The sequence below is a fragment of the Wyeomyia smithii genome, chromosome 3 (genome assembly GCF_029784165.1).
Source record: "Wyeomyia smithii strain HCP4-BCI-WySm-NY-G18 chromosome 3, ASM2978416v1, whole genome shotgun sequence".
In the NCBI taxonomy this organism is placed as follows: Eukaryota; Metazoa; Arthropoda; class Insecta; order Diptera; family Culicidae; genus Wyeomyia; species Wyeomyia smithii.
This window is the reverse complement of record NC_073696.1, coordinates 153,095,454-153,122,699: the sequence shown is the minus strand read 5'-3', so window position 1 is coordinate 153,122,699 and position 27,246 is coordinate 153,095,454. Positions and strand designations below refer to the sequence as shown.

Here is a 27,246-nt window from a genome sequence, read left to right as displayed (position 1 = left end):
GTATTTTTTTTTTCGCGCAAACAGATTCGTACGCTATTACACTATAACAAATATTTGGTTAAAAATCTTTTTGCTCGAACGATAACAAAGGCTCCCCGCGCATTCTATAGCAAATATATTTGTTGTGTCATTACACGATGCGAATTATTTTCAAAAAATAAACTGCGTAGAAAATATTGCAAATCTAGTTTTCATTATCGAGCAATATTTCATCTGTTATTTGAAAATATAATTTCTATGTTTTGGTTCATAAAGGCTACCGATGCAATATCACATAGTCACTTTAGTCCTTTTTTGTCAGTTCCAAATGATGCATCTGGATAGTATGCCAAATAAAAGAACTGTGGAGCAAATAGCACCCCGAAGATCGACAAGTATTTTCCAAGAATTTTTTTTTTCGTTATGTAAATCTGTTTCGGACGAAATTAAGCGGTCAAATAAAAAACTCAAAATGTACTGTATGGTTTTAACATCCGTACGCGACGGTAGCTTTTTTATTAATGATCATTTCAATGCTGATGTGAATTAACCGGAAACGTTAAAATCAAGAAAATTATCAATACAAAGTAATAAAAACTGTCAAAACGGGCTCGGGGGATAAGACATCTCCATACACTGAACAAAAATTAGCAAAATTCAGCATTCCAACTATAACATCCACCCCGCGGAGCCAGAAGGCTCAACCTTCAACCTGATCAGTCTGGTCGGCCGGATCTACATCATTTATGGGCAGTACAGCAATTTGCTCTGTAGGTCGTGTGTACTCCTTAGTGCTGGTTCGTACTGTTACCACTCGAACAACGCCATCGTTTCCAGGGTGAACTTTAATAATTCGGCCTAGTTTCCAAGTTTGCGGTGGTTGATTGTCGTCCTTCAATATCACCAAGAGTCCTTCACGGAGCAACGTTGGGGTTTTGTTCCACTTGTTGCGTTTCTGTTCTTGTTCTTTTCTAGAACGACTGCTTCCGTTTTTTGAACTAATTGATACCGTGATAGTGTGTTTTCCTTGGGAATATCGTAGATTGGCTCAGCGATTGCTGTCAATTCACGGCCAATCAAGAAATGACCTGGTGACAACGCTTCATAATCCATCGGGTCGTCGCTTTGTTGTACCATGAGCCTTGAATTCAGAATGGCCTCTATCTGAACCAATAACGTTGTCATCTCTTCGTATGTGAAATATGATTCATTCATCACTTTGTACAGGTGGCTCTTCATACTTTTCACCCCAGCTTCCCAGAGCCCACCTTGGTGTGGAGCCTTCGGAGTGTTAAACTTCCAAGAGATTCCACGAGGCTGACAGAATTCCTCGAGTTTTCTTTCCAATATCTGTGATCTAAGTAACTCCTTCAATTCGACCAATTGACGCTCAGCTCCAACAAAGTTTGTTCCGTTATCGGAAAACATCTCATTGACATTTTCGCGACGCCCAACAAAGCGATGTGAAGCACCCAAGAATGCATCAGAAGTTAGGGAGCTTACCAACTCTAAATGAATCGCTTTAGTTGTCATACAGACAAAGACACTGACGTACGCCTTGCTTCGAGCCTTCGTTCTCCCTTGCTTTTACAGGAAGGGGCCCGCGTAGTCTACTCCCGTTCTAGCAAACGGATCAGCAGGAGTGACACGCGAGCTTGGATAATTGCCCATGAACTGCTGTACATCCTTCGGATGTAACCTGAAGCATTTAAGACACCTTCCCAAGACGCGTTTGATGGTACGCGTCGCATTTACTGGCCAGAACTGTTGTCAAATTTTGGCCAATAAACCATTCGGACCAACGTGCAGCTCTTCGCGGCGAATAGCCTCAATAATAGAATCAGTGAACCTGTTTTTCTCCGGTAGTATTAGCGGATGCTTCTGGTCCAACGGTAGTATAGCATTCTTGAGTCGACCGCCTACTCGTAGCAACCGTTTAATCGGATCATAGATAGGGTTCAAATTTCGTATTTTACCGTTCACTGGCTCACCTCTCAAAACGTTCTTGATTTCGCCGCGATATACCGCAATTTGTCCTCACCATTGTGTACAATGAGTTACGAAAGTCTGTGGCGTTCAGTTTTCCACAGCGAATCCTTTCTTTACTGCGCCTTGCACGACAGTTAGAGATAAATCGCATGACATAACCAAATACTCTTTGCACGCGGCGAAAGTTACTACTATTCTGAATTACCTTATACAACTCAGCTTCGGGCACAGTTATCGCTGTCACTGTAATCACTTCCTCACTCAAGCTTTTGGTCTTTCCTTGTAAAGTTTCTTCAGTTATACTCGCACGAAGGAACTTTGGTCCGTTCCACCACAAGTCACTTTTCATCAGTTCAATGGGGAGCACCCCTCTGGACACTAAGTCTGCCGGATTCTCTTTCGTTCCTACGTGTAGCCATTCGGCATCACAACTCAGTTTACGAATTTCCGCGATTCGATTACGGACAAACACCGGTAGGTTCGGTTTCGAACTTTTAATCCAACTCAACACAATAGTCGAGTCGGACCTCAGTATGACACGGGAAATGTTAGAACCTAGGATTTCGCGCACTTTTTTTACTTGGTCTGCTAACAGCGCTGCTGCACGTTGCTCTAATCTTGGCATGGTTAACGCTTCCAGCGGCGCTCCCTCTTTCTCCTCACGGTTCAACTCCTTCAATGGTGCGACTCGTGACTTGCCACACAGTAACTTCACTTCAATGATGCCATCTTCGGTAATGCAACGCAAGTACACACAGCAACCGTAAGCGGAACGAGACGCATCCGAGAATCCGTGTATCTCGTAAACCGCAGTATTATTAACGGTGACACGACGAGGTATCTTCAGATTGTTGATTGCGCACAACTCGAATCTTAGTTTGTTCCAAATCTTCAAACAATAGGAATCGACTCGTCCCAATCGATTTTCTTCAACCATAACATCTGCATTATTATTTCAGCCAACACTATTGTCGGACCCAACACACCGAGAGGGTCAAAGAGTCTGGCAATTTCGGAGAGCACGTGCCTCTTGGTTTGAGGTAACGAACAGTCATTCATAGGTTTCACTCGATACATAAAGACATCATTCGCTGGGTCCCACAGCACCCCGAGAGTTTTTATCACACCACCTTTTTCGAAACACATTTGCTTCTCTCGATCCTCCAATGGCACTCCTTCCAGGATGGCTGCTTCGTTCGCGCACCATTTGTGCAGCTTGAAACCACCTCTTCCTAGTAGCAGTAGTAAATCCTTACGAAGCTTCTGCGCCTCTTCTAGCGTATCAGCTCCGGTTAGCACATCATCGACATAAAACGACTTCAAAACCACTTCGCAGGCTTTCGGGAAATCGTTCTGTTCATCTTTAGCTAGTTGTATCAACGATCGTGTGGCCAGGAATCCAGCAGGGCCAACGCCATACGTCACTCGGAGCAACTCCAGATCCATTATGGGTTGCGTTCTGTCATCCCGAAACAGGCATCTCAAGTATTTCGTATGAGCAGGGTGCATCAAAACCTGTTTGTACATCTGCCTGGTATCCGCAGTGAATGCATACTTTGGCATTCTCCAACGTACAATGATGTCGAATAATGGACTCTGGACGATAGGAGCATCCATTAGAACATCGTTCAGCGATAAGTTCGTCGTTGTTTTAGCGGACGCGTTGAAGACCACTCTCAATTTCGTTGACGAACTATCAGGCTTAAAGACGCCATAGTGTGGCATGTAATACGCACCATCAATTCCTATCTCATCAGTTTTTAATATTTTTGCATAACCGAGATCAATATACTCTTGTATAAAGTTGCAATACATTTTTTTCATTTCTGGGTCTCGTTAGAGTCGGGTTTCCAATGCCTTAAAGCGTTCTGCTTGATTACGGAATTCGCCAAGGTTGCCCGCATCTTCACGGAAGGGTAGCTGTACTATAAACCTTCCGTCCTCTGCTCGAGCATACGTTGCCTTGAAGTGACTCTCGCAGTCATCGTTCTCCAAGGGGTCGTGCGCCTGCTCTTCGATCATCCAAAAACGCCTTATCAGCTTCTCAAGTCTTGATCAGTGTGTCGAACAGTTGACTTTTCTGCATGCCACCGTATCGAAAAGTACTGTTGCCTCACTCGCAGACTTCGACAGCAGCGTTCAACTGTACGCTTCTTTATTTGAGAGAATCGTGTGACGAGAAGCCAACACGGGTGGTTAACGATTCTCTTTTGTGTCGATCTTCGGCCCGGGCGACATATTTCGACTGTTGCACTCTCCGAATGACAATAATTAGCAATAACGCGACAGTTTAGAACAGCAATATAATGGAAAATAAATAATTTCTGTATTCTGCCGAAGAATATCATCAATCGTGTAAACCAGAAGATTTGAATCTTAATAACTTCGTCGTTAGTTTGGATCTAAACTGGTTGTAAGTTGAAACACGAATGCTTGTGAAAGCTACATATATCTTAGAGCAAAGTAATATTTAAGTTAGCAGCCGTTCGTGCTGAATCGCGTACATGAAAAAGTTACAAGTACGACACAACATATACGATAGAATACCACCCGTGACCCGATATTATATTTATTTTATTGTTCCTGTTTGTGAACTTTTTCTTTCAAAAAGAGTCCGCTGTAGGTAAAATTTTATTTAAATTAAGCATTTGACATTCAAATAAAGAGCAGTACAATAAACGCATGAATCTTACAAATTCAATAAACGTCCGCGGACCCGAATAAAAAATCAATGCTAAGTAAATTGAATCCACCTCAATTCGTAATAAATGCCATATATTGCACAGAGAGCTACACTGCCGTGAGATGACAATGTGACGTAGATCCAAGTGATCAGTTTTTCAGTACGGCCCAAAAACGAAAGAATTCTTCGTCACATTTGTATGGAAATGTGTGCCAACGTCACTTTGTTTTTTGGATTTTATGCAACGTACGAATAAGTAACAACGAAAAGGAAGATACCAAAAGATAGATCTTCGAATAATGAACAAATTGGCATGAAAAACTCATATTCGAGAAAGTGGCACTTACGTCACTTTGTCATCTCACGGCAGTACAGGCAATGACACTGAGCCAGAGATTGTCTTCACAATGACTACAATATGAAGACAAATGAGCGAGAGAATTGTTGTTCATGCTGAATTCGTGACAAAAATCAAGAGATAACAGCAGAACGTATGATACCTCGAGAGCGGCTACTGTCGCGTAGCGTTTCATTCCACAATGGCAATCACAAAATCTTGCTGCTGTCGTGTGAATGCTGTCGGGTACCAGTACAATTCTCTATCCTGGTCTTGATTCGTCGGCAGATTCAGTTTGAAACACCTGCACACTCACAACACTCGGATAATTATATACTGGTCCGGCAACCAACCATCCCAGTAATTTTTTCTTTGCAGTAAGGGGAGATCCTTTGACATGACAATCTTTTTATCCTGAAGCACCTCGTGACATCTTTCGGCACCGATTAACAAATCAACGCGACTCGCTTGAAAGAACTGCGGGTCAGCCAGCCTCACAGTCTCCGGAATTGGCCAGCTAGATGTGTCCAGTTTCATCGATGGCAATGCTCCCGTAACTCGAGGCACCACTAAACAATCCAGGGAAAAGCTGCACTCCGTCGTTCTAGACTTCACTACAGCGTTGATTTTAAACCTTACTGTAGTTTTAGCTCCGTTTACGCCAATAACCGGAACGTTCACGCTCTCTTTGTGCAAACCCAGCAAGTCACAGATTCTTTCTGATACAAAACTCGCCATTGCACCAGAATCAAGCATTGCACGGCATTTATGTGCAACACCTCTGCTGTCGAAAATATCGACTACCGCCGTCGCCAGAAGCACCTGCTCCACCGAGTGGTTCGGAACAACAGAAGCCTCGCATTTGGCTACGATCTGCTCTAAACTGGATGAATCGGAGCCTCCAGCAACTCCTTTCGTCTCAACACTGCCCGTTGCCGTTTCAGTAGACTCCTTCTTCTCATCGTAGTGCATGAGCGGGTGATGCTTCTTTTTGCACGAACATAGTTTGCTGCTATCGGTGTTACAGTTTGCAGTGCGATGTCCTCGTTTCAGACAAGCGAAACATAATCCCATTTGTTTCGCTTTCATGTATCCATTATTTATATTAAGCCCTTTGAACGTGTCACACATCTCAATTAGATGATCGGAGTTGCACACCACACAATTGGGTTTCTGCTGAATACTTACTGCGTGCGCCTTACTTATAATACCAGCAACTCGAGGATTTGGCGGAATATTTTTTAATTTTCCAAACGATTGCTCACACCGTTCAAGCATATAACCATGCTGTCGGAGAAAATCCATGGTTTGCTTATACTTCGGTAACTTACCGTGTTCTACGGTGGCCTCCCAAGCCTTTCTAGTGTCAATATCCAACTTGGAAATGACCAAATTGACAATCAGAGCCTCCGACAAGTTGTCCTGCATTTTCAAGCTATGGAACTCGAGTGATTCCAATCGCTTTTCGACTACATCAAGTAAACTGGTCAATTCTGCATGGGAACCCTTCGTCATCTGCTTTAGCGACAGCAACTGTGTATTGTGAGCCTGAACAACCATGCGCAAATTTTCAAATTTTTTTGCTAGTAGCCTTTAAGCTCCATCATAGTTATTATCGTTCAACGTTTGCTGGTCGATCGCTCCCCTAGCCTTCCCGACTACAGCTTTAAGAAAATGTAATTTCGTGGCTGGGGAGTCTCCACTGCATTTGTTCACAATATCGGTGAATCGATCTTTAAACTTGTACCAGTTCTCATAACTACCGTCAAAAATTGGTAGCGGTGTTTGTTGGAGTAATAAAGATGGTACTATCTGAACTGGAGCTGTTGTTCCACTACTGCCAGCTTGGCAAATGGAGCTTGGCTTCTCAAATTTCCTACTTTCAGTCAGGGCTAGCTCTGCTACAGCCTTTTGCTCATCTTCATGTTGTTGTATCATTTCCGCCAAAGAAATGCTCTCGAACTGATACAATTCCTCAAAATCAATGAACTTGGATTCAAAAGCTTTCCTTTGAGTCGAATCAGCAAGGTAGACCCGATTGAGGAACCCATTGAAGTCGTCATATGCTGCGTCAACGGTTTTAACATATAATTTGAGGGCATGTATGCTAAACTTACCGTGGTCATGGTCGGCAGCAACAATCGCTTGTTGTATTCTAACAACCTTACCTCTGGTCGACGTCAGACACTCATCCAGAGCAGCCACCGTATCAGCCATCTTCTTCTTTCGTTGCTGACTCTCTTGTGCTTCTTTCTGCTCACGCACACCTTTAAACGGAGTCAAAGCTGCCCCTGGGAATGTTGCTCTGGGTGTATAAAATAATGGAGAACAGGGTGGAGAGGCAACGGGCGATGGGAATAACACTCTTTTCAATTTTCCGGAGCGCAACAGCTTACCACTCGCCGATTCCTTTTTTGCTTGTTTTGGTTTTTCAATCACTTATTTCACTGTACCAGTGTCGAAGGTCACTTATTCGACTACTACTCCACTATAAGGAAATTCCCAAAAATGATATTTTCAGAAATGGTGACCCACTAGTAGACCAACATTCGCTCATACTCACAATTTTCCGCTAGGCCGGCCGATCTTGGGAAATTCGAATTTTTCAATAATTTACCTTGCATACGTATGTAGGCTACTTATTCGACTACTACTCCACTATAAGGAAATTCCCAAAAAATATCTTCAGGAATGGTGACCCAACAGTAGACCAACATTCGCTCATACTCACAATTTTCCGCTAGGCCGGCCGATCTTGGGAAATTCGATTTTTTCAATAATTTACCTTGTATACGTGTGTAGGTCACTTATTCGACTACTACTCCACTATAAAAAAATTCCCAAAAATGATATTTTCAGGAATGGTGACCCAACAGTAGACCAACATTCGCTCATACTCACAATTTTCCGCTAGGCCGGCCGATCTTGGGAAATTCGTTTTTTTTCAATAATTTACCTTGCATACGTGTGTAGGTCACTCATTCGACTACTACTCCACTATAAGGAAATTTCCAAAAATGATATTTTCAGAAATGGTGACCCACTAGTAGACAAACATTCGCTCATACTCACAATTTTCCGCTAGGCCGGCCGATCTTGGGAAATTCGATTTTTTCAATAATTTACCTTGCATACGTGTGTAGGTCACTTATTCGACTACTACTCCACTATAAGGAAATTCCCAAAAATGATATTTTCAGAAATGGTAACCCACTAGTAGACCAACATTCGCTCATACCCACAATTTTCCGCTAGGCCGGCCGATCTTGGGAAATTCGAATTTTTCAATAATTTACCTTGCATACGTGTGTAGGTCACTTATTCGACTACTACTCCACTATAAGGAAATTACCAAAAATGATATCTTCAGGAATGGTGACCCACCAGTAGACAAATATTCGCTCATACACACAATTTTCCGCTAGGCCGGCCGATCCTGGGAAATTCGATTTTTTCAATAATTTACCTTGTATACGTGTGTAGGTCACTTATTCGACTACTACTCCACTATAAGGAAATTCCCAAAAATGCTATCTTCAGGAATGGTGACCCAACAGTAGACCAACATTCGCTCATACTCACAATTTTCCGCTAGGCCGGCCGATCTTGGGAAATTCGTTTTTTTTTTCAATAATTTACCTTGCATACGTGTGTAGGTCACTTATTCGACTACTACTCCACTATAAGGAAATTCCCAAAAATGATATTTTCAGAAATGGTGACCCACTAGTAGACAAACATTCGCTCATACTCACAATTTTCCGCTAGGCCGGCCGATCTTGGGAAATTCGATTTTTTCAATAATTTACCTTGCATACGTGTGTAGGTCACTTATTCGACTACTACTCCACTATAAGGAAATTCCCAAAAATGATATCTTCAGGAATGGTGACCCACCAGTAGACCAACATTCGCTCATACTCGCAATTTTCCGCTAGGCCGGCCGATCTTGGGAAATTCGATTTTTTCAATAATTTACCTTGTATACGTGTGTAGGTCACTTATTCGACTACTACTCCACTATAAGGAAATTCCCAAAAATATCTTCAGGAATGGTGACCCAACAGTAGACCAACATTCGCTCATACTCACAGTTTTTTCGCTAGGCCGGCCGATCTTGTGAAATTCGTTTTTTTCAATAATTTACCTTGCATACGTGTGTAGGTCACTTATTCGACTACTACTCCACTATAAGGAAATTCCCAAAAATGATATTTTCAGAAATGGTGACCCACTAGTAGACAAACATTCGCTCATACTCACAATTTTCCGCTAGGCCGGCCGATCTTGGGAAATTCGATTTTTTCAATAATTTACCTTGCATACGTGTGTGTGTCACTCATTCGACTACTACTCCACTATAAGGAAATTCCCAAAAATGATATTTTCAGGAATGGTGACCCAACAGTAGACCAACATTCGCTCATACTCACAATTTTCCGCTAGGCCGGCCGATCTTGGGAAATTCGATTTTTTCAATAATTTGACTTGCATACGTGTGTAGGTCACTTATTCGACTACTACTCCACTATAAGGAAATTCCCAAAAATGATATTTTCAGGAATGGTGACCCACTAGTAGACAAACATTCGCTCATACTCACAATTTTCCGCTAGGCCGGCCGATCTTGGGAAATTCAATTTTTTCAATAATTTACCTTGTATACGTGTGTAGGTCACTTATTCGACTACTACTCCACTATAAGGAAATTCCCAAAAATGATATTTTCAGGAATGGTGACCCACCAGTAGACCAACATTCGCTCATACTCACAATTTTCCGCTAGGCCGGCCGATCCTGGGAAATTCGATTTTTTCAATAATTTACCTTGTATACGTGTGTAGGTCACTTATTCGACTACTACTCCACTATAAGGAAATTCCCAAAAATGATATTTTCAGGAATGGTGACCCACCAGTAGACAAACATTCGCTCATACTAACAATTTTCCGCTAGGCCGGCCGATCCTGGGAAATTCGATTTTTTCAATAATTTACCTTGTATACGTGTGTAGGTCACTTATTCGACTACTACTCCACTATAAGGAAATTCCCAAAAATGATATCTTCAGGAATGGTGACCCACAATTGGTACACACAATTTTCCGCTAGGCCGGCCGATCCTGGGAAATTCGATTTTTTCAATAATTTACCTTGTATACGTGTGTAGGTCACTTATTCGACTACTACTCCACTATAAGGAAATTCCCAAAAATAATATCTTCAGGAATGGTGACCCAACAGTAGACCAACATTCGCTCATACTCACAATTTTCCGCTAGGCCGGCCGATCTTGGGAAATTCGTTTTTTTCAATAATTTACCTTGCATACGTGTGTAGGTCACTTATTCGACTACTACTCCACTATAAGGAAATTCCCAAAACTGATATTTTCAGAAATGGTGACCCACTAGTAGACAAACATTCGCTCATACTCACAATTTTCCGCTAGGCCGGCCGATCTTGGGAAATTCGATTTTTTCAATAATTTACCTTGCATACGTGTGTAGGTCACTTATTTGACTACTACTCCATTATAAGGAAATTCCCAAAAATGATATTTTCAGAAATGGTGACCCACTAGTAGACCAACATTCGCTCATACTCACAATTTTCCGCTAGGCCGGCTGATCTTGGGAAATTCGAATTTTTCAATAATTTACCTTGCATACGTGTGTAGGTCACTTATTCGACTACTACTCCACTATAAGGAAATTCCCAAAAATGATATTTTCAGGAATGGTGACCCACCAGTAGACCAACATTCGCTCATACTCACAATTTTCCGCTAGGCCGGCCGATCTTGGGAAATTCGATTTTTTCAATAATTTACCTTGTATATGTGTGTAGGTCACTTATTCGACTACTACTCCACTATAAGGAAATTCCCAAAAACGATATTTTCAGGAATGGTGACCCACTAGTAGACCAACATTCGCTCATAATCACAATTTTTTCGCTAGGCCTGCCGTTGTGAGAAAATGCGAGTTTTTTTGTGTTTTCGTCATACAAAATAAATTCTGCTGTGCATTTTACCTGTTGCTGCTGCTTCAGGCAACATTATTAAACGAAATTAAAATTGAAGTTTTCAGAATGCATTATGATTTATTTGGGATTTTCAAATTTTTTACACGTTTTTTCGGCTAAAAATATAGAACTTGCATACACGTTTCACTGACTTGTATGCAAGTCCTTGCGCAATTTGTCCTTGCGCATTTAACCGCGATGTTTTCATTAAATTCGTCTTCGTTTTAAGCTGAAAGAATTCAAGGATAGTTTGCCACTATTTCTGAAACATTTTCTGAAAAAAAGGAAATACAGTCGCAGCAGCAACGAATCAGTCTTCCTGAACGGATGCTGGATACCTCCGAATCGAGAGTTAAGTTTTAGCGAAGATGACTAGAACAAGATACCTGACCCTTGCAGAATTCATCGGACATGGTTGTCGCTGCGCGTGAGCAAAAGTCGAACTAATTTATACAAAATCAACTGACGACAAGGCCAAGACATGACTGCTGAAAGGTGAAACAATTTTTTCAGTATCCATGTGGATGACTGTACGGAAAAATGATAATAATGTGTACGAATGTTTAGTTCTCAAACATGAAGCTTTCCGGAAGAATCAAGAATTATCGGCGCATCATTTAAAATTAAGCGTACCATCAGAAATTTTCTTATAACCGCTATGAGCACGCTCTACAGCCAAGTTTTTCACTCTTGCCGAGGTTTATAAAGCGAAAATCGGATGCCCGGTGAACCTGACTATATGAACAATGGTTCTGAAACCTGGCTTGCAACATATCAAACATTAAGTTTTGGTAGAATGGGACCTGAAAATAAATATAACTCCTCAATATAATCCCCCACTCTGACAGTAAATTTCACACTTTTCTTTTCGTGCTTTAAAATGCAAAAAATATGGCAATAGCATTAAGCGCAAAAAATGACAATATCTTTAATCTTTTTTTTTATATTTGTGAGGTATAGAAGGGGGCCAAGGGCCGGGTCACCGGTGTTATGAGGCACCATTCATGCTATACCAGTGATGAGAGGATTGGCATAACAGCCTCAGTAACCAGCTGGTCAATTATATTCTGTGTAATTAACTAGAATAACCCTGGGCAAGTTGCAAAAATACTGTCTTGTTAGAGTAGCATCTTGGCAAGACCCCTGAGTTATAACTAGTCAATTAACTGCCGAAGGATAAGGAAAGGCAAGGATCTCTGAAGGTTAATAGGTATGTGTAAGTGTGAGTGCGTGTGTGTGTAAATGTATGTATGTGTAAATGTATGTATGTGTAAATGTATGTCTGTTTGTTTGTTGAGTTTACTATGCTGAAAAATAATGATAATTATAAAAATAATGATAATACCAATAATAATCGTAACAATTGAAATAATAACAATAATCAAAATAAAAACAGAACATAATAATAACAACATATTCTAATCAATTGACAAAAACAAACATGATAAAATAATACTTAGCTTTGAAAACGAAGAACTGTGGTTCCTTGATCAAATTTCGCTGTGTTGGTGAATTCAACACATATCTAGACACCTAAACTCGAAGTTTCATTATGAAACTCGGAATAAAATCGTGAAAGTTATTTAAAAAAAAAGGAAAAGTGAAAAAGAATGTATATATGAACGATGTAGTCTATAAAGAAACCACGTACACGTTTACTAAATAATACTACATACAACAATACAACTTTGCACATGGAACTAACAGTAAAAAGTGAAGAATTTAAGTTCACGTTTAACTACAGTCCATCCATGAATGCATAAGAGTCACACTGCTAGAAAAAAGTAAAAGCATTAATTCATTTTATCTAATAAGTAACGAAGTATCATGTGGGACTGTAATGCATTCATGGATATAGACAAGAAAAGAGCTTGCACTAAATGGTCTGGTCCACGTGTGAGAAAAATTCTTTAGTGTTGATATTGTTAAGAAACTTTCTCACATAGGAGATTGCCGAGATCAGAGTAGGAAAGACTACAACATAGGTATCTGACTCTCATCATCTCCCTTAGCTCCCATCCGCCACCCGGGAGCACGCGCCCTTGGGCTGTCAAAACTCTCATACAATAGTTTTGTGACTCCATCTTAGGATTCCGTGAAGCTATAAGAACCCGAGATAGGAGCTCAACCACCAAGCCCAGGGAAAAATGACAATATCTTTAATCTGCATGTTATCTTAAGCGTCGAGCTGACCAAACTGCTACACCTTTTTCATATACAATCTTCAACAGCTCAACGATCGATGACGGACTATGCACGATAAATCGGTTTTGCTCATAATGACAATTTCATGAGAATTTAAGTCATCAGATGGCATCACTAACCGTCGGAAATCGGTCTTGTTCAAAATGTATGAAAAATATGGAAGTTAGGTATCTTGTTCAGCTTATCTTTGGTTTTAGTCTCGTTATTTTATGAGTTGCGGAAAGACTTTTTCGGTGCAGTTCCGAAAGAATTTTGTCAGGTAATGTGTTATTTGAATTTGCGTGCAGAATTTTTTTCATAGTAAATAAAACGATGCTTGGTTTTGTCAACAATTCCAGTACCAAGGACAAGTTGAAAATGACACTGTTGCCAAAAAGTTGGGCTGAATAATATTTTGCAGTGCTGCAAGAACGTAAATTTCCTAACTCAACATTCATGCAAGGTGAAAAAAATATTCAACATTCATGCATTTTCAACTTTTCAAAAAAAAAATAGTAAATTTAATACTCATGAAAAAAAATTGATTTTGGCGCTATTAATCTTTGAATGCAAAGTACTTCGAAAAAAAAATTTAAAATAAGGGGTAAAGTCCGATGGGAAACATCTATTAATGTTTGCATAGTGTTGCTCAATTACAAGTAAGGCTATGGAAAGTATTATTTTCTTGTAGATGTTAATGCAAAAAAAAATTAATTGAAAAATACAAATACAAATGACGGAACTCTGATATCAAGATGAACTGAATTTGGTTTTCCTCTATACAGCCACCGCGGGATGCAACTATGATTGTCATATTGAACTAAATTCATTTAGCTATTAAAATATAATCATCAGTACAGCTCGTTTAACTACCTGTTCAAAGATCTGTATGGAGCATTTTGGTTTTCTATTGTCTTTTAAATACCCTATATTTAGTTTTTTATTTAATCTGAGAAAAACAGAATGTTGAATTCAAAAATAAACAACGCATTTTATCTGTACAATGCACCAAATTTATATACCCTGCTATCTGCCTCTACCGGCACGTACAGAATTTTGTTGTCCCCGGTGGCGCAGCGTGTTTCGCGGCACCCGAATAATCATATTGAATTCTGATATTTATTACTATACCAAACAAGAAGAAGAAGACAGTTCAAACGGCAATTCAATTGCGTTCCAGGTCGCGTTAAGCCAACACGCCGCACTGTGCGACGACAGCGGCAATGTAGTTTTGACTTGGCTTGACTGCACGCAAATGACCTTCTGCACTGATAGACGACGAGTGACCAGCGCTCTATTCATACATTACTCGGTGCAGTACTATTGCCTGTGTTAGCATGTTTTCCTTCAAGACATCAGTTTTAATAGCATTCTAAACAGCAGACCTTTAAACTGTCTGATGGAGGAGGTTGGGACGAAGAGATTCTGTCAATTTTTTTTTGCCATTGCTATACAGTATATCACAGCAGGCAGTTGGTGTCTACTCATGAAGTCTGAGCCAGGCGTGCTCGCATGTGATTGGTACATTGTTCGTGAAAATTCGACCCTGAAATTTTTATGAAATTTTCACTGTTTAACAATAAAATGATAATAATAACTGAAGAATCACAAAATTGTCCATCATTTTACCAATCCAACGACACTTTGATTATTGTGATCCATCATGTGGTTACATCAGTATTAACGTTTGAAATCTTTCATTCCCACGTTACACCTTGGTTTTAGTTTCCACAGAATGTATCTCTGTATAGTGTGGTTAGACATAGTACCACGTCAAAAATTGTTTTGAAAGAACAGCTCTCAACGTTTCATGCATTTTGCAAAATGCATCTTGACAGTTTCATGTGCATTTTTTCATTCGTCACTCTGAGGGGTTCCTGTCTTTTATTTTTGGTGGTTTCGATGAGGCGGTTTCTACTATGTCGTGAAGAGAGTTTGGTTCCGGTGCGTCGTTGGATTGCTGCTGTCCAGGGAATTGAGGATGGATGGTTCCGTAAATGGTGAGCGGCTTCATGGAGCGGCCGTGCGGTAAATTGTTCAGCAATGAGGGTGGTGTCGTACAGAGGGGCACGAGAGGCGCCCAACTTGACCTGTGCCAGCAGAGAAATTTTACTGAAGCGAGTCCGACAACACCAATACAAGAATACCAGTCGCGCTCACATACATCGTCGCAGTAAGTAATAATGAGAGTGTGTGAGACGAGTGAATGCATTTATTGTGTGAGTCGAGAGTATGAAAGGATGTGATAAAGTAGACGAAGGTGATCACGAAGGTAAGTTACGCACCTTCTTAAGTAGACGTTGAACTGACATTCCTACTTCCTTTCCCCGGCGATTGTAAGGTATCCAATGAGAGGCTTAGTTTGCAACTCACATCATCTGTAAGAAGGATACTAGTCCCAAGTTCTTTATATTTATCCTAAGCTGACCATTGTATAGCCGCCTACGATGTGTGCAATCCTTTTTGCTATGCTATGCTATTTCTTCATTGGTCACTCTGAGGCTCTTCTTTCCAAAATCCGCTTGAAATTTCGCCTAAGGGCATTTTTCGAGAAGACAAAACCTCTATGCCCCACTTCTTTAATTTATCCCATGCATTTCATTGGCATCCTCATACAGAAGTACTGCAAGCTCGAGACTAGGTTGACTGAGAATAATAAGAAGGAAGCAAGAAAGCGCGAGAAGGCGAAGATTGTCAACGATTTGGAGATAAAGACGGCAAAAATTGTGCAGCAGATCACTATGAAGGTACTTGCTAACGTCGACGAACAGCTAAAAACGATGAAGGAGAAATGTTTTTCATAGTTTTGTAACACTATTTTTGCAAGGCATAAATAAGCATGTGAAAATTAATTTTTTTTCATATGTTTTAAGGGGTTATATACCTTTTCAGTTTTCAAAAAACCGAAAAAAAAAACTTTATTGTATTATCTTCAAATACAACATATTGAGAACATTTTCACAAGTTTTCATAAAGATCTGAGCAATAGGGAGAAAGTTATAGCGATTTGCAGCGCGCCTCGCCACGGCCGCATAAGCTAAACTTGAAACTTTACACGCGATTATCTCGGAATAGTGTTTTCCGAAAAATGACTTTGCCGTGATCTTGATTGCGGAAAACTACTGAACCGATTTCCTTCATCTTTTTTTTTTTAAATTTTCGTTATTAAATTCGCCGGTCCTTGAACGATCGCTTTTCGAAACATACAGTTACATTTTGCCGCAAAACAAATTTTAATGCAATTTTTAGCGCTCAAAACGTGCATTTTTTGGGAAAAACGTTCCCATAATACTCTTAAAAGCGATCGTTCAAGGACCCGGCACACTTCTAAACTAGTGAAATAATATGAGTTTTTTGATTTCGGTTGACCCGCTGAGTCTCTATCAGGATCACCGCAAGCCTCTGCAAAAAATAGCGTTTCGGGGAAACGGCCATTACTCCAGTAATAATTGGTATATCTCAAAATCAAACGTATTTTGTTGTTGTTGATAAACTGTACTTTCAGAAAAATACCCCTTTGATGAAATGAAAATGGTGCTATGCCCTTAAAAATAGATTCAAACTTCCCTCATTTTTCTCGACCAAAAAGGTATATAACCCCTTGAAAATAAAACACCGGGAAATTTTATTAAATATCATCGGGAAAAACCGGGAAATCGAAAATTAATATTGAGTGGCCACCCTGGGAAAGTCTCATAATCAGTGCTGCGAATATTCACTGTCATGATATTCAAAAGTAGCGACTTTCATGCTTCTTTAAATTGATAATCATAATACCCATGCGAATGTTGATATTCATGATACCCATGCGAATGTTGATATTCATGATACCAAACAACCGATGGACACCGACAGGATGAACCTTAATACTCGTGTTGATATTTTGATCGTCAATAATGAAAATCATTTCAAAATAGTGATTACCTCATTTCTCAATTTATACTGAACTGTGCGGTGTACAGCTTCTGAATAGACTTTCACTACTCGGATTGATAGTCACCGTAGCTTCTCTGAATATCATTACGAGGCTTTTGATATTCATTCCACTGTTCTGTCATTGAAAATGATAAACGATATTCATGCTTCATCGCAATGAGCATAGATTACTGGGTTGCATCATAAAATAAATGCGGTGACACTGAGAACAATCCAATTCATCTAGTCGTGAACAAACATCGATATTCTAAGGCAAGTTGTATTTGATGTGCAGCGAGCCTTTTCTGCACGATCAGCCCGTGAAAAAGCGGATTCAATGCAGCATATGCGATCAATGGGCTCACCTTAAATGTGTTCTAACTGATAAGCCCATCTTCACCTGCACATGTGTACGAGCATTGGGTAGTGATGATGTTTTCATCATAATACTTGATTATTTTTTAAGCTCTTACTGTTATAAAATAAACTGTTTCAAATAAAGACTGATTAAAACTGACTGACTGGCCAATTCAACATCCACTCAAAAAACACAAAATAGTCACAAAATTGCAAAGTATTTTGAGTAGTTAAGATTTTTACAGAAGCTATAGGGTTGATACAACATTCTCATGTAATACGTTTTTGTCATAATATTACCTACAAAAAGTTACAGAACATTGTTGCTAAAAATGACCAACTAGCCCCGCTCTACCTCACATCGTGGTAGAAAGTTATTTATAGTTTTCAAATGTTTCACATTTTTAAGCTTCGCTATAGTTTAGACAGCCAATCAACTAAACTTTATTGAATACTAGCTGACCCGGAAACTTCGTCCCGCCTATTTTAGTGTTTAATTGATTAATTTTAAAAATTTAAAATTCATTGATTCCTAGCGATTTGTTTATATCGTTTGAAATGATTGGTTTTATCGGAATGACAACATCATCCACTTTTGGCTTTTGTACATCACCTCTATTCCGAAAATATATTGGGTGCATTTCAGTTATTTTCGTTGTTTTCCATGGTGTTTTCAATGGTGTCCAGGGTGGTCAATGCTTGGCTTCAATACATCATTTCGGTTACGGAAATATCCAGATGTAGTAGTATTCGGTTATTTTCGGCTGTTTCCCAGAAGTTGCCATTTTACAATTCAAACTGGTGTCTGAGGTAAATTTTTAGCTCCTTGCATCATTCTGGTTCCGGTGATACTCATATTGGGTAGTATTTGGTCACTTCAGGCTATTTCAGAAACCGTAAGTCGCCATCTTGGATTTTAAAAGGCATTTGGAGACAATTTCTGGCCCCTGAGCGTCATTCTGATCAAAGAGACACTCATATTGGGTGGTATTTTGTTGTGTTTTGCTGTTTTCCAGACACCGGAAGTCGCCATCTTACAATTCAAAATGTTGTATGAGGTCGATTTGTGGCTTCAGTGCATCATAACAATCCCGGAAATACCCATATTGGGTGGTATTTGTTCATTTGCCGCTGTTTTTTAGAAACCGGAAGTCGCCATCTTGGATTTCAAAATGGCATTTGGAAACAATTTCTGGCCTCTGAGCGTCAATCTGGTTAAAGAAACACTCAAATTGGGTGGTATTTGGTCATTTTCGGCTGTTTTTCAGACACCGCAAGTCGCTATCTTACAATTCAAAATGTCTGAGGTCGATTTATGCCTTCAGAAATGGCATTTGGGAAAATTTTTGGTCTCCGTGCGTCGGGTGGTATTTTGTCATTTGTCGCTGTTTTCCAGACACCGGAAGTCGCCATCTTACAATTCAAAATGTTGTCTGAGGTCGATTTATGGCTTCAGTGCATCATAACAATCCCGGAAATACCCATATTGGGTGGTATCTGGTCATTTGTCGCTGTTTTTCGGAAACCGGAAGTCGCCATCTTGGATTTAGAAATGGCATTTGGGAGCAATTTCTGGCCCCTGTGCGTCATTCTGGTTTCAGAAACACCCATATTGGGTGTTATTTGGTCATATTCAGCTGTTTTCCAGACACCGGAAGTCGCCATCTTACAATTCGAAATGTTGTCTTTGTCTGAGGTCGATTTGTGGCTTCAGTGCATCATAACAATTTCGGAAACACCCATGTTTGGTGGTATTTGGTCATTTGCCGCTGTTTTTCAGAAACCGGTAGTCGCCATCTTAGATTTCGAAATGGTATTTGGAGACATGCCAGAAGAAGGGAGGGTGTCGAAACATTATGGACATGTTTGTTATACTTAAGAACATTCACTGGCCAAATTTGGTTATATTTGCTCGATTGGTTCTCGAATTGTGCGAAATTCGAGTTTCATTTGTATGGGACCCCTCCATTATAGAAGAGAGAGGGGTGTCAAACCATTATGGATATATTTGTCACCCCTAGAAACATCTACCTACCAAATTTGGTTCTATTTACTTGGTTAGTTCTCGAGATGTGCAGAAATTTGTGTTTCATTTGTATGGAACCCCTCCCTTCCAGAAGGAGGGGTGTCGAATCACTATGGACATATTTGTTACTCCTAAAAACATGCCAAATTCGGTTCCATTTGCTTGGTTAGTTTTTGAGATGTGCAGAAATATGTGTTTCATTTGTATGGGACCTCTCCCTTCCAGAAGAGGGAGGGGTCTCAAACCGTCATAGGAACCTTTCTCGGCCCCTAAAACCCCTACATACAAATTTTCACGTCGATCGGTTCGGTAGTTTCCGAGCCTATATGGATCAGAGAGACAGACCGGACTGCATTTTTATAGGTATAGATAGGGTAGGGAACATATTCTAAGCAGCTTTAGGAACCGCCTGTGTATTCAGACGAAATACTCGAAATGTGTTGGGTGAAATTCAAACAATATTATATCAATATGTTCTCTATCGTTTTGTCTGTCAGATCTCGTTTTCAGATTGTAAAACTAAGTTAGCAAACTTCAACAATAATCAATTAAAGTTACCAATCGAGGGACACTATTCCAATCACCCCGAACCTATTTCAAGCAGTTTCCATCTGTTTTGCAGGCGTTTTTTCTTCAGCACCCGAAGTGGCTCCTGAATGGCTGCAATATAGGTCGATTTGTTTCAAATGATCTTTGTTCACAGATTTTTTTTTGTGATTAACGGTATTTCTTATATTCGTAAGACAGCTAGACAATCAAAGTTTTCGTTTCCATCATTGAAATAGTCGATATTGATCTAAATACAGGAGTGTTAGGCCTGTTTTCTTCGACTGATTAAAATAGGCGCTGCTGCTTAAGCCGGTCCTTACCCTATCTTTTGTCTTTTTAATTCATTCAATTATGGAAAGATAAAATATGTAATGTTAGTTTGAGAAACCAAGCGTCAATAGGCAAGCAAGACAGAAATCTAATAATGACAATAAGTCTAACAATAGATCTTAAGAACGCCGACAAGCTCATACCAATATGATATGACCTGTAATCAATTTTGAACGTCGCTAGAACTTAGCATAGCCAGTTGACAATTGGCGTTTTCTCCAAGTGCTGTTGTGTGAAACTTATATTAAAAATTTTCAAACACTCGCCACTCTCTAAATCAGTTTAGCAGTTAAAAAATATTGAAAAAAAAAACATTAAATAGTTGAATTAAGAACAAATTCAGTTGACACAAAGAAACATGACGAAAGAGTTTCCAGTTCAGTCGTTCAAGGCTAAGTTTCGTGAAGCTCTAATGATCAGGAGATCATCCATTTTAAAAATCATGACTCCTCGTCAACTAGGTGAGAGTAAAAAATAGCAGATTCAATTAATTATTGACATGGTGTTTATTCTAAAAAGGAACATGTTTGGTAAATTTACAATAATTTTTCATTTCTATAAAGCGCACACAAGCTTTAGTAAATATACTCTATAAAATTTTCTATTCCGGAATTTTATTTTTTGTGTGCTCTTTTTTGACTTTTCTTTCTAAATCTTATGCTTTACCATCCCTTCTAAAATGTCTGTTACCATTTATGTCTCTTTTGGCATGTTTGGGACATGTTCGAATTATGTGAAAATAATGAATGTCCAATTTATTAATTTTTTTTTGTTGATTCTCAAGATTTTACCCCTTTTCGCCCTAAAAATAATTTCTGGTTACGCCACTGCATCATACAAGTACAATAAAAGAAGAAAATATTTAATTTGTGTTCGTTAATCGCAAATTCGAATATTTTTTCTGTGATTCGATTATCCGGAATGAATTTCTTTTTAACATTCCGGATAATCGAGTCCGATAATCGAGTGTATTATACAAAAAAAAAAAAACAATTTTCATTTGATTTATAATCAATGTCTCAAAAAAAATCAAATGTACATATTCAGTGGTCGAGAAACAACGTATCACTCTTAATTTGACTAACACAACTGTTATATCCAGCGTGATACACAAAGAAAACACGTGTTTACTGTTGGAACTTTCGTTTACTTCTGAGATCTTGTTCGGTGTATATATATATATATATATATATCGGGGTGAATCCGAATGTCACGGTTTATAAAGGCGAGGTGAATTGATACACTGAATCATAACAACTCTCCCCCTCCTTCGAACCTGCTCTTGATGACGAATCCAAATTCGATCCAACGCCACACATGTGATCCACATGCCTTTCCCACAGCCTTCCTTCATCCCAGCGAATCGAATATCGCATTTTGCCCAGCTTTGAAACGACCTGTCCGAACTGCCACTTGTTTGCCGACAGAAAATCGCGGACACGAGCTTATTCACCATCGAAGAACACTCGGTTAACGGGGTTAGCTGGTCTTCTCACTGAATTTGTAGGTAGCATTAGGTCCAATCGGGACTTAATCTGTCTCCCGAACACCATCATAGAGGGTGATCGTCCGGTTGACGGATGAATCATCTTTCGGCATGTCATTAGAATATTGGCAATTTCGACATCTAGTTTCGATTTCAGAAAACGTATTGCTTTCGGTTAGTCGCGGGGTGGTAAGGTGAACCCATCTTGTGTGTTATTCCGTTGAGCTTCAAGAATCTTTGAAACAATTCCGCCGTAAACTGGGTTCCGTGATCACTCACGAACACGGCCGGAATTCCGAATCGGCTAAAAATCTCCCGACACATTCTCTCCGTATGCTCAGCTGTGATTGATTTGCACACTCGAATCTCGGGCCATTTTGTATAAGCATCGACCATTATGAAGAAATAAGTATCCTGAAATGGTCCGGCAAAATCTGCATGCACCCTCTGGAACGGTTCAGTTGCTGGTTCCCAAGGGTGAGGTAAAACTTTCGTCGGCTCTGATCGAATGGATTGACACTCCGCACAGTTTGAGATCAGTTGCTCAATCTCCCGATCTATCCCCATCCACCAGCAGACACCTCGGGCAAGAGATTTGGTACGCGTTATACCGAAATGGGTAGAATGGAGCTCTGCAAGAACACGCTCTCGAAGCTTAACCGGAACGTACACGCGAATTCCTCGCAACAAGCATCCATTTTGAATCGTAAATTCCGTTCGATCGATGCCAAACCGATCTTTCCCATCAACTGCTTGTCCATACCGCAAACCTTGGAGAAACGTTTGAATATTTTCGTCCTCACTAGTAGCTTGCGAAAAACTCCTTTGCTGTCACCGGAAGGGTTTCGATTTGGTTCATCTCTGCATCCAGCATAATGCTGCATCCTCAATGCAGACATCACGGGAAGGCCCTTGTGTTCGCTAAAGATCTTCGTAACCGCATGATTGTCCGTAACCAGTATAAATCTCCATCCGTACAAATATTGAAAGTACTTTTTGACACCGAATATAATAGCGTAAGCCTCCTGGTCTACTTGCATGTACTTTTGTTGTGTAGCATTAAGCGTCTGTGACGCGAATTGTATTGGGCGTTCGGAACCATCCGGATAGACATGACTTAGAACAGCCCCTAGGCCGTAAGGTGAAGCATCTGTAGCCAGGAGTAGGGGTAACTCTGGCGAATAATGCACCAAGCATCTTTCCGACTGCATTTGTTGTTTGACCGTGTAAAACGAATGCTCACATTCTTCTGTCCATTTTAACTCGACCGTTTCTTTGAGCAAATTGTTCAGCGGGTAAAGCATGATACTCAAATTATCGAAAAAGCGACCGTAGTAATTGATGAAGCCGACAAACGACCGCACCTCATCTTTATTTTTCGGTCGCGGCATAAACTGAATGGCATCCATCTTTTTCTGTACCTTATGAATACCTTCTCGATCGATCAGATATCCGCAATATTCAATTTTGTTCGTCAAAAATTCGCACTTCGCTCTATTAACCCGAATGTTGTACTGATCCAGCCTACGCAAGACTTCTTCAAGCCGACTCAAATGAACCGCATCATTGGGGCCCGTTATTTTAATATCATCCAAAAACACACTTACACCGTCAACTCCTTGTAAAATGATTAAATCTGGCGTTGCCAAATCGCAGGAGCGGATGCGATACCGTACATAAGACGATTCGGTCGGTACAACCCACGGTGTGTATTTAACGTCAGTATCTCTCTATCTTCTGGGGCCACTTCAAGTTGGAGATACGCTTGTACCAGATCAATTTTAGAAAACTTATCACCTCCTGCCAACGACGCGAACAACTCATCTACTGTGGACAGTGGATGCTGATCCACTTTTAAGTTTGGATTGACCGTTTGTTTATAATCCCCGCAGATCCTAATTCTGTTATCGGATTTTTTAACGGGAACGATCGGAGTTGCCCAGTTACTGTTATCGACTTTTGTTAGTACCCCTTCAGTGACTAACTTATCTAACTCATTGTCAATCGCATTTTGTAATTGAACGGAACTTTTCGAGCTCGCAAGAAAACCGGAGTTGCATTTGGTTTCAATGTAAGGCGCGCATGCACTGAAGAAATCTTTCCAATCGAATCGTCGAACACTCTTGTATACGTTGCGAAAAGCTCATTCAAGGCGTTGGAAATGTTGAGTGGATTAATCGCGTGAACTGTCCCTGAAGATTGCAAAATAGAACTCCAGTCCACCGCTAATACTTTAAGCCACTCTCGGCCAAGCAGGGGATGTTTTCCCGAATTTACTATATACAAAGGCAAACGCTCTTTCGTTACGTCACATTCCACGTCAGCATCCAACACTCCCTTGATTTGTATATCTGTGTTGCAGTAACTAACCAGATTCAAGTCACTGTTTCGCAATTTAATATTCCGGAAGTGTTTATCGTAGTATTGGGTATTAATTATGCTAACGGGACTACCTGTGTCGACTTCGAAGCGAAGACTCACACCGCAAACATTTACTGGCAACCACATTTTTGCATCTGATGGTCGAGAGTACATATTTCTCCCACTATAACGTCACCGCTACTGGCCTTTTTGGCATCACGACCTTCGCGTACGTCAATGTGACTGGCTTTCACCGTACTTAGTTTTGAACCCTGTCGGCTAGACTCACCTCTATTCGCAGCAGTTTTTTTCATGCACACTCGTTCTAGATGGCCTTTAATTTTGCAATAAGAACACACTGTGTTCAAATGCCGGCACTTTTTAGCTAAGTGCGATTTGTCACCGCAACGGTAGCATTGTAAATTAGTAGCGGGTTTGCCACTAGACTGGCTTGATCCACCCACTTTCTTATTTTCAGCCTTACCTTGTTGGTTATGTAAAGCATGTACTTTCTGTTTGGCATAGGCTCCTTCTATTTCAGCTCCACCTTTGAGTGACAATTCCATACCTACTGCGACATCCCTTGCATCAGCCAGTGTCAACTGTCGTCGCTCTAGCAGCCGTGCTCGTATGTCGTTACTCTTCATTCCAAAAACGAGCTGATTTCTCAAAGCGGTCTCCAAATAATTACCAAAATTGCATGTCACTGCAATTCTCCTCAGTGCAGTGAGGTATTCGTCGATAGTCTCATCCGGCGAGCTGGCATTTTTGTCGCCCTGTTTTCGGCATTTGAAACGGAAGTTTTCGCTACTTTCGAGAGGCTGCGGATTAAAGTGTCCTTCCAAAACATCGATAATCGCTTGATACGTCATTGTACGTGGACTTTGCGGAGCCAATTTATCGCAAGCAATCTCCAGGTGTCCAGTCCCATCAAGTGTAACAAAAAATTACGACGCGATTCGGCGGTGCCGATACCGTAAATAGCAAACGCCGTTTCTTACCTCTCTACCCCTCTATTCCACCGAATTTTCTTCCGGTCGAACGCATCGATATGAAAGTTTGGTGGCGGAGCACCTTCAGCAAGTTGGGGATTGACCTGCTGCGCCATCCTCGTCGTCAACCTGTTATATCCAGCGTGATACACAAAGAAAACACGTGTTTACTCTTGGAACTTTCGTTTACTTCTGAGATCTTGTTCGGTGTATATATAGAGGGGTGAATCCGAATGTCACGGTTTATAAAGGCGAGGTGAATTGATACACTGAATCATAACAACAACACTTTAGGAAGTCAAGTAAAATTTCACAACAAAACTCGTTTTGCATTGTTTCAATTCAATTAAACTGATTCTAACATGCATAATACAATTTATGATTTATTTTCATTAAAATAACGCCTGCTCGAGAAAATTGACAATTTTCGTTTGGACGGACCGGAGTGGAGCCAATCGCACCGGATTTAAAACAGACCGGAACGAACTTGTTCCGATTTTTTACCGAACTGGACCGTAATCCGGACGCAACTTACCGTTCCAATTTTGCACTAATTAAACAATTGAGAGCGCCAACTTAATTTGCCGAACATTCAAATTACTAATGTGGTTTGAATTTTGTGTTTTTTTTTAATCTTCGCTCCTACATTTGGCGCCCTCCAATGATTGACGAGCAGCTTCGCCTTCACCTTAATCCGCCTGTTCGAGCCTATCAAGCTCGAATATTTTTGTCGGTGTACGAGCGAATCTCCTATTGCGACAATCGATCAACAACCCTGTACACCACGTAACGTTGTGCAATAACACCCAATGTTGTGTAATTTTGCTCAATGTTTCATCATATCCCGCGAGACATTGTGGCAACAAGGCAGAATTTAGATCTTTTATAAAGGGCGAGCAGCGTCAGATTACCACCATTAGAAGTTTAGACATTCGCGACGCGATTTACTCCGAATAGTTATTAAAAAGTGTTAGTATAAGTTTGATGTGTGTTATAAAACTATGAAATGAGGAAAAAATTGTGTTTCATTACCCGTGACCATCTATCCGAACAAAGGTGAATCAAGTCCACTTCAGGTTAAAAATTGGGGAGAGTTTAAGCTCCATGTGGTGTTCGGTAGCCTCGAGAAATCGGCGCCGACATTTTGGTCTTTCGAGCCGGATTGAACTAAGTGTAATGCAAAGTGAAAGATCGGAACGATGGTACGGGTAGAAAATGAATGAATATATGAAAATCAAACAAAAACGGTTTTGATTTACTCCCCGATGAAGTGCTCATGGCTCTGAAAAAGCACGTGGAGAAAATAAATATGTCCAGTTCTAATTCAAGCGCAGCGACAGTGCGAAATCCGATGATGATCCAGCAACCACTGAAGGTACCGATCCCTACCTTCGATGGTAAATATGAAAATTGGACCAAGTTCAAAGTCATGTTCAAAGATCTAGTGGACAAGACAGCTGACCATCCAGCGGTCAAGCTCTACCATCTGGACAAAGCGCTAGTGAGAAGCGCAGCAGGAATAATCGATGCGAAAACCAGGAACGATGGACAAACACGCTTGGGAAATACTTGAAAAGCGGTATGAGAATCTAAGACACATGGTTGGTACTCATATTCATTGACTCTTCGGAATAAAGAAAGTGGTTGGGGAAAGCAGTGAAGATTCAAGATCATTAGTAGATTAATGCACAAGGCACGTTGAAGACTTAAAGTTCCTGCAGCAAGAATTCACAGGTGTATCGGAACAATTCGTAATTCATCTGCTATCACAATGTTTGGATAAGGAAACAAGAAAGCAATGGAAGTCCACTATTAAGCACGGTGAGTTGCCATCCTACGAAACAACTGTTAAGTTTCTACGGGAACAAAGTTTTGTTTCAGAGAGATTCGAAACCTCAAACCCGAAAGATAACCAGCCAGCACGTAAACCATTCCGACCACAATCAATGGCAACAGTAACGACATCGAAGGAATTTTCAATTAAATGTGACTTCTGCGGTTATCCTTATCATGAAGGATTTGAATGTCCCCA

At 40.4% G+C, this 27,246-nt stretch overlaps 3 protein-coding genes across 3 annotated transcripts; all 3 read right to left on the bottom strand.

Moving 5' to 3' along the window:
- Positions 1–879: 879 nt before the first annotated feature.
- LOC129728702 (uncharacterized) lies at positions 880–1,407 on the bottom strand. Its single transcript, XM_055687154.1, has one exon. The coding sequence runs from the start codon at positions 1,405–1,407 to the stop codon at positions 880–882; it is 528 nt and encodes a 175-aa protein (XP_055543129.1).
- A 342-nt stretch (positions 1,408–1,749) lies between these two features.
- Positions 1,750–3,783, bottom strand: LOC129728701 (uncharacterized). Its single transcript, XM_055687153.1, has 3 exons — positions 2,866–3,783; positions 2,174–2,809; positions 1,750–1,983 (listed from the first exon to the last, which is right to left on the bottom strand). The coding sequence occupies exons 1-3, from the start codon at positions 3,781–3,783 to the stop codon at positions 1,750–1,752; spliced, it is 1,788 nt and encodes a 595-aa protein (XP_055543128.1).
- A 1,517-nt stretch (positions 3,784–5,300) lies between these two features.
- On the bottom strand, positions 5,301–6,548 carry LOC129728700 (uncharacterized). Its single transcript, XM_055687152.1, has one exon. It carries the CDS (start codon positions 6,546–6,548, stop codon positions 5,301–5,303), a length of 1,248 nt encoding a protein of 415 aa, XP_055543127.1.
- Between the last annotated feature and the right edge of the window lie 20,698 nt (positions 6,549–27,246).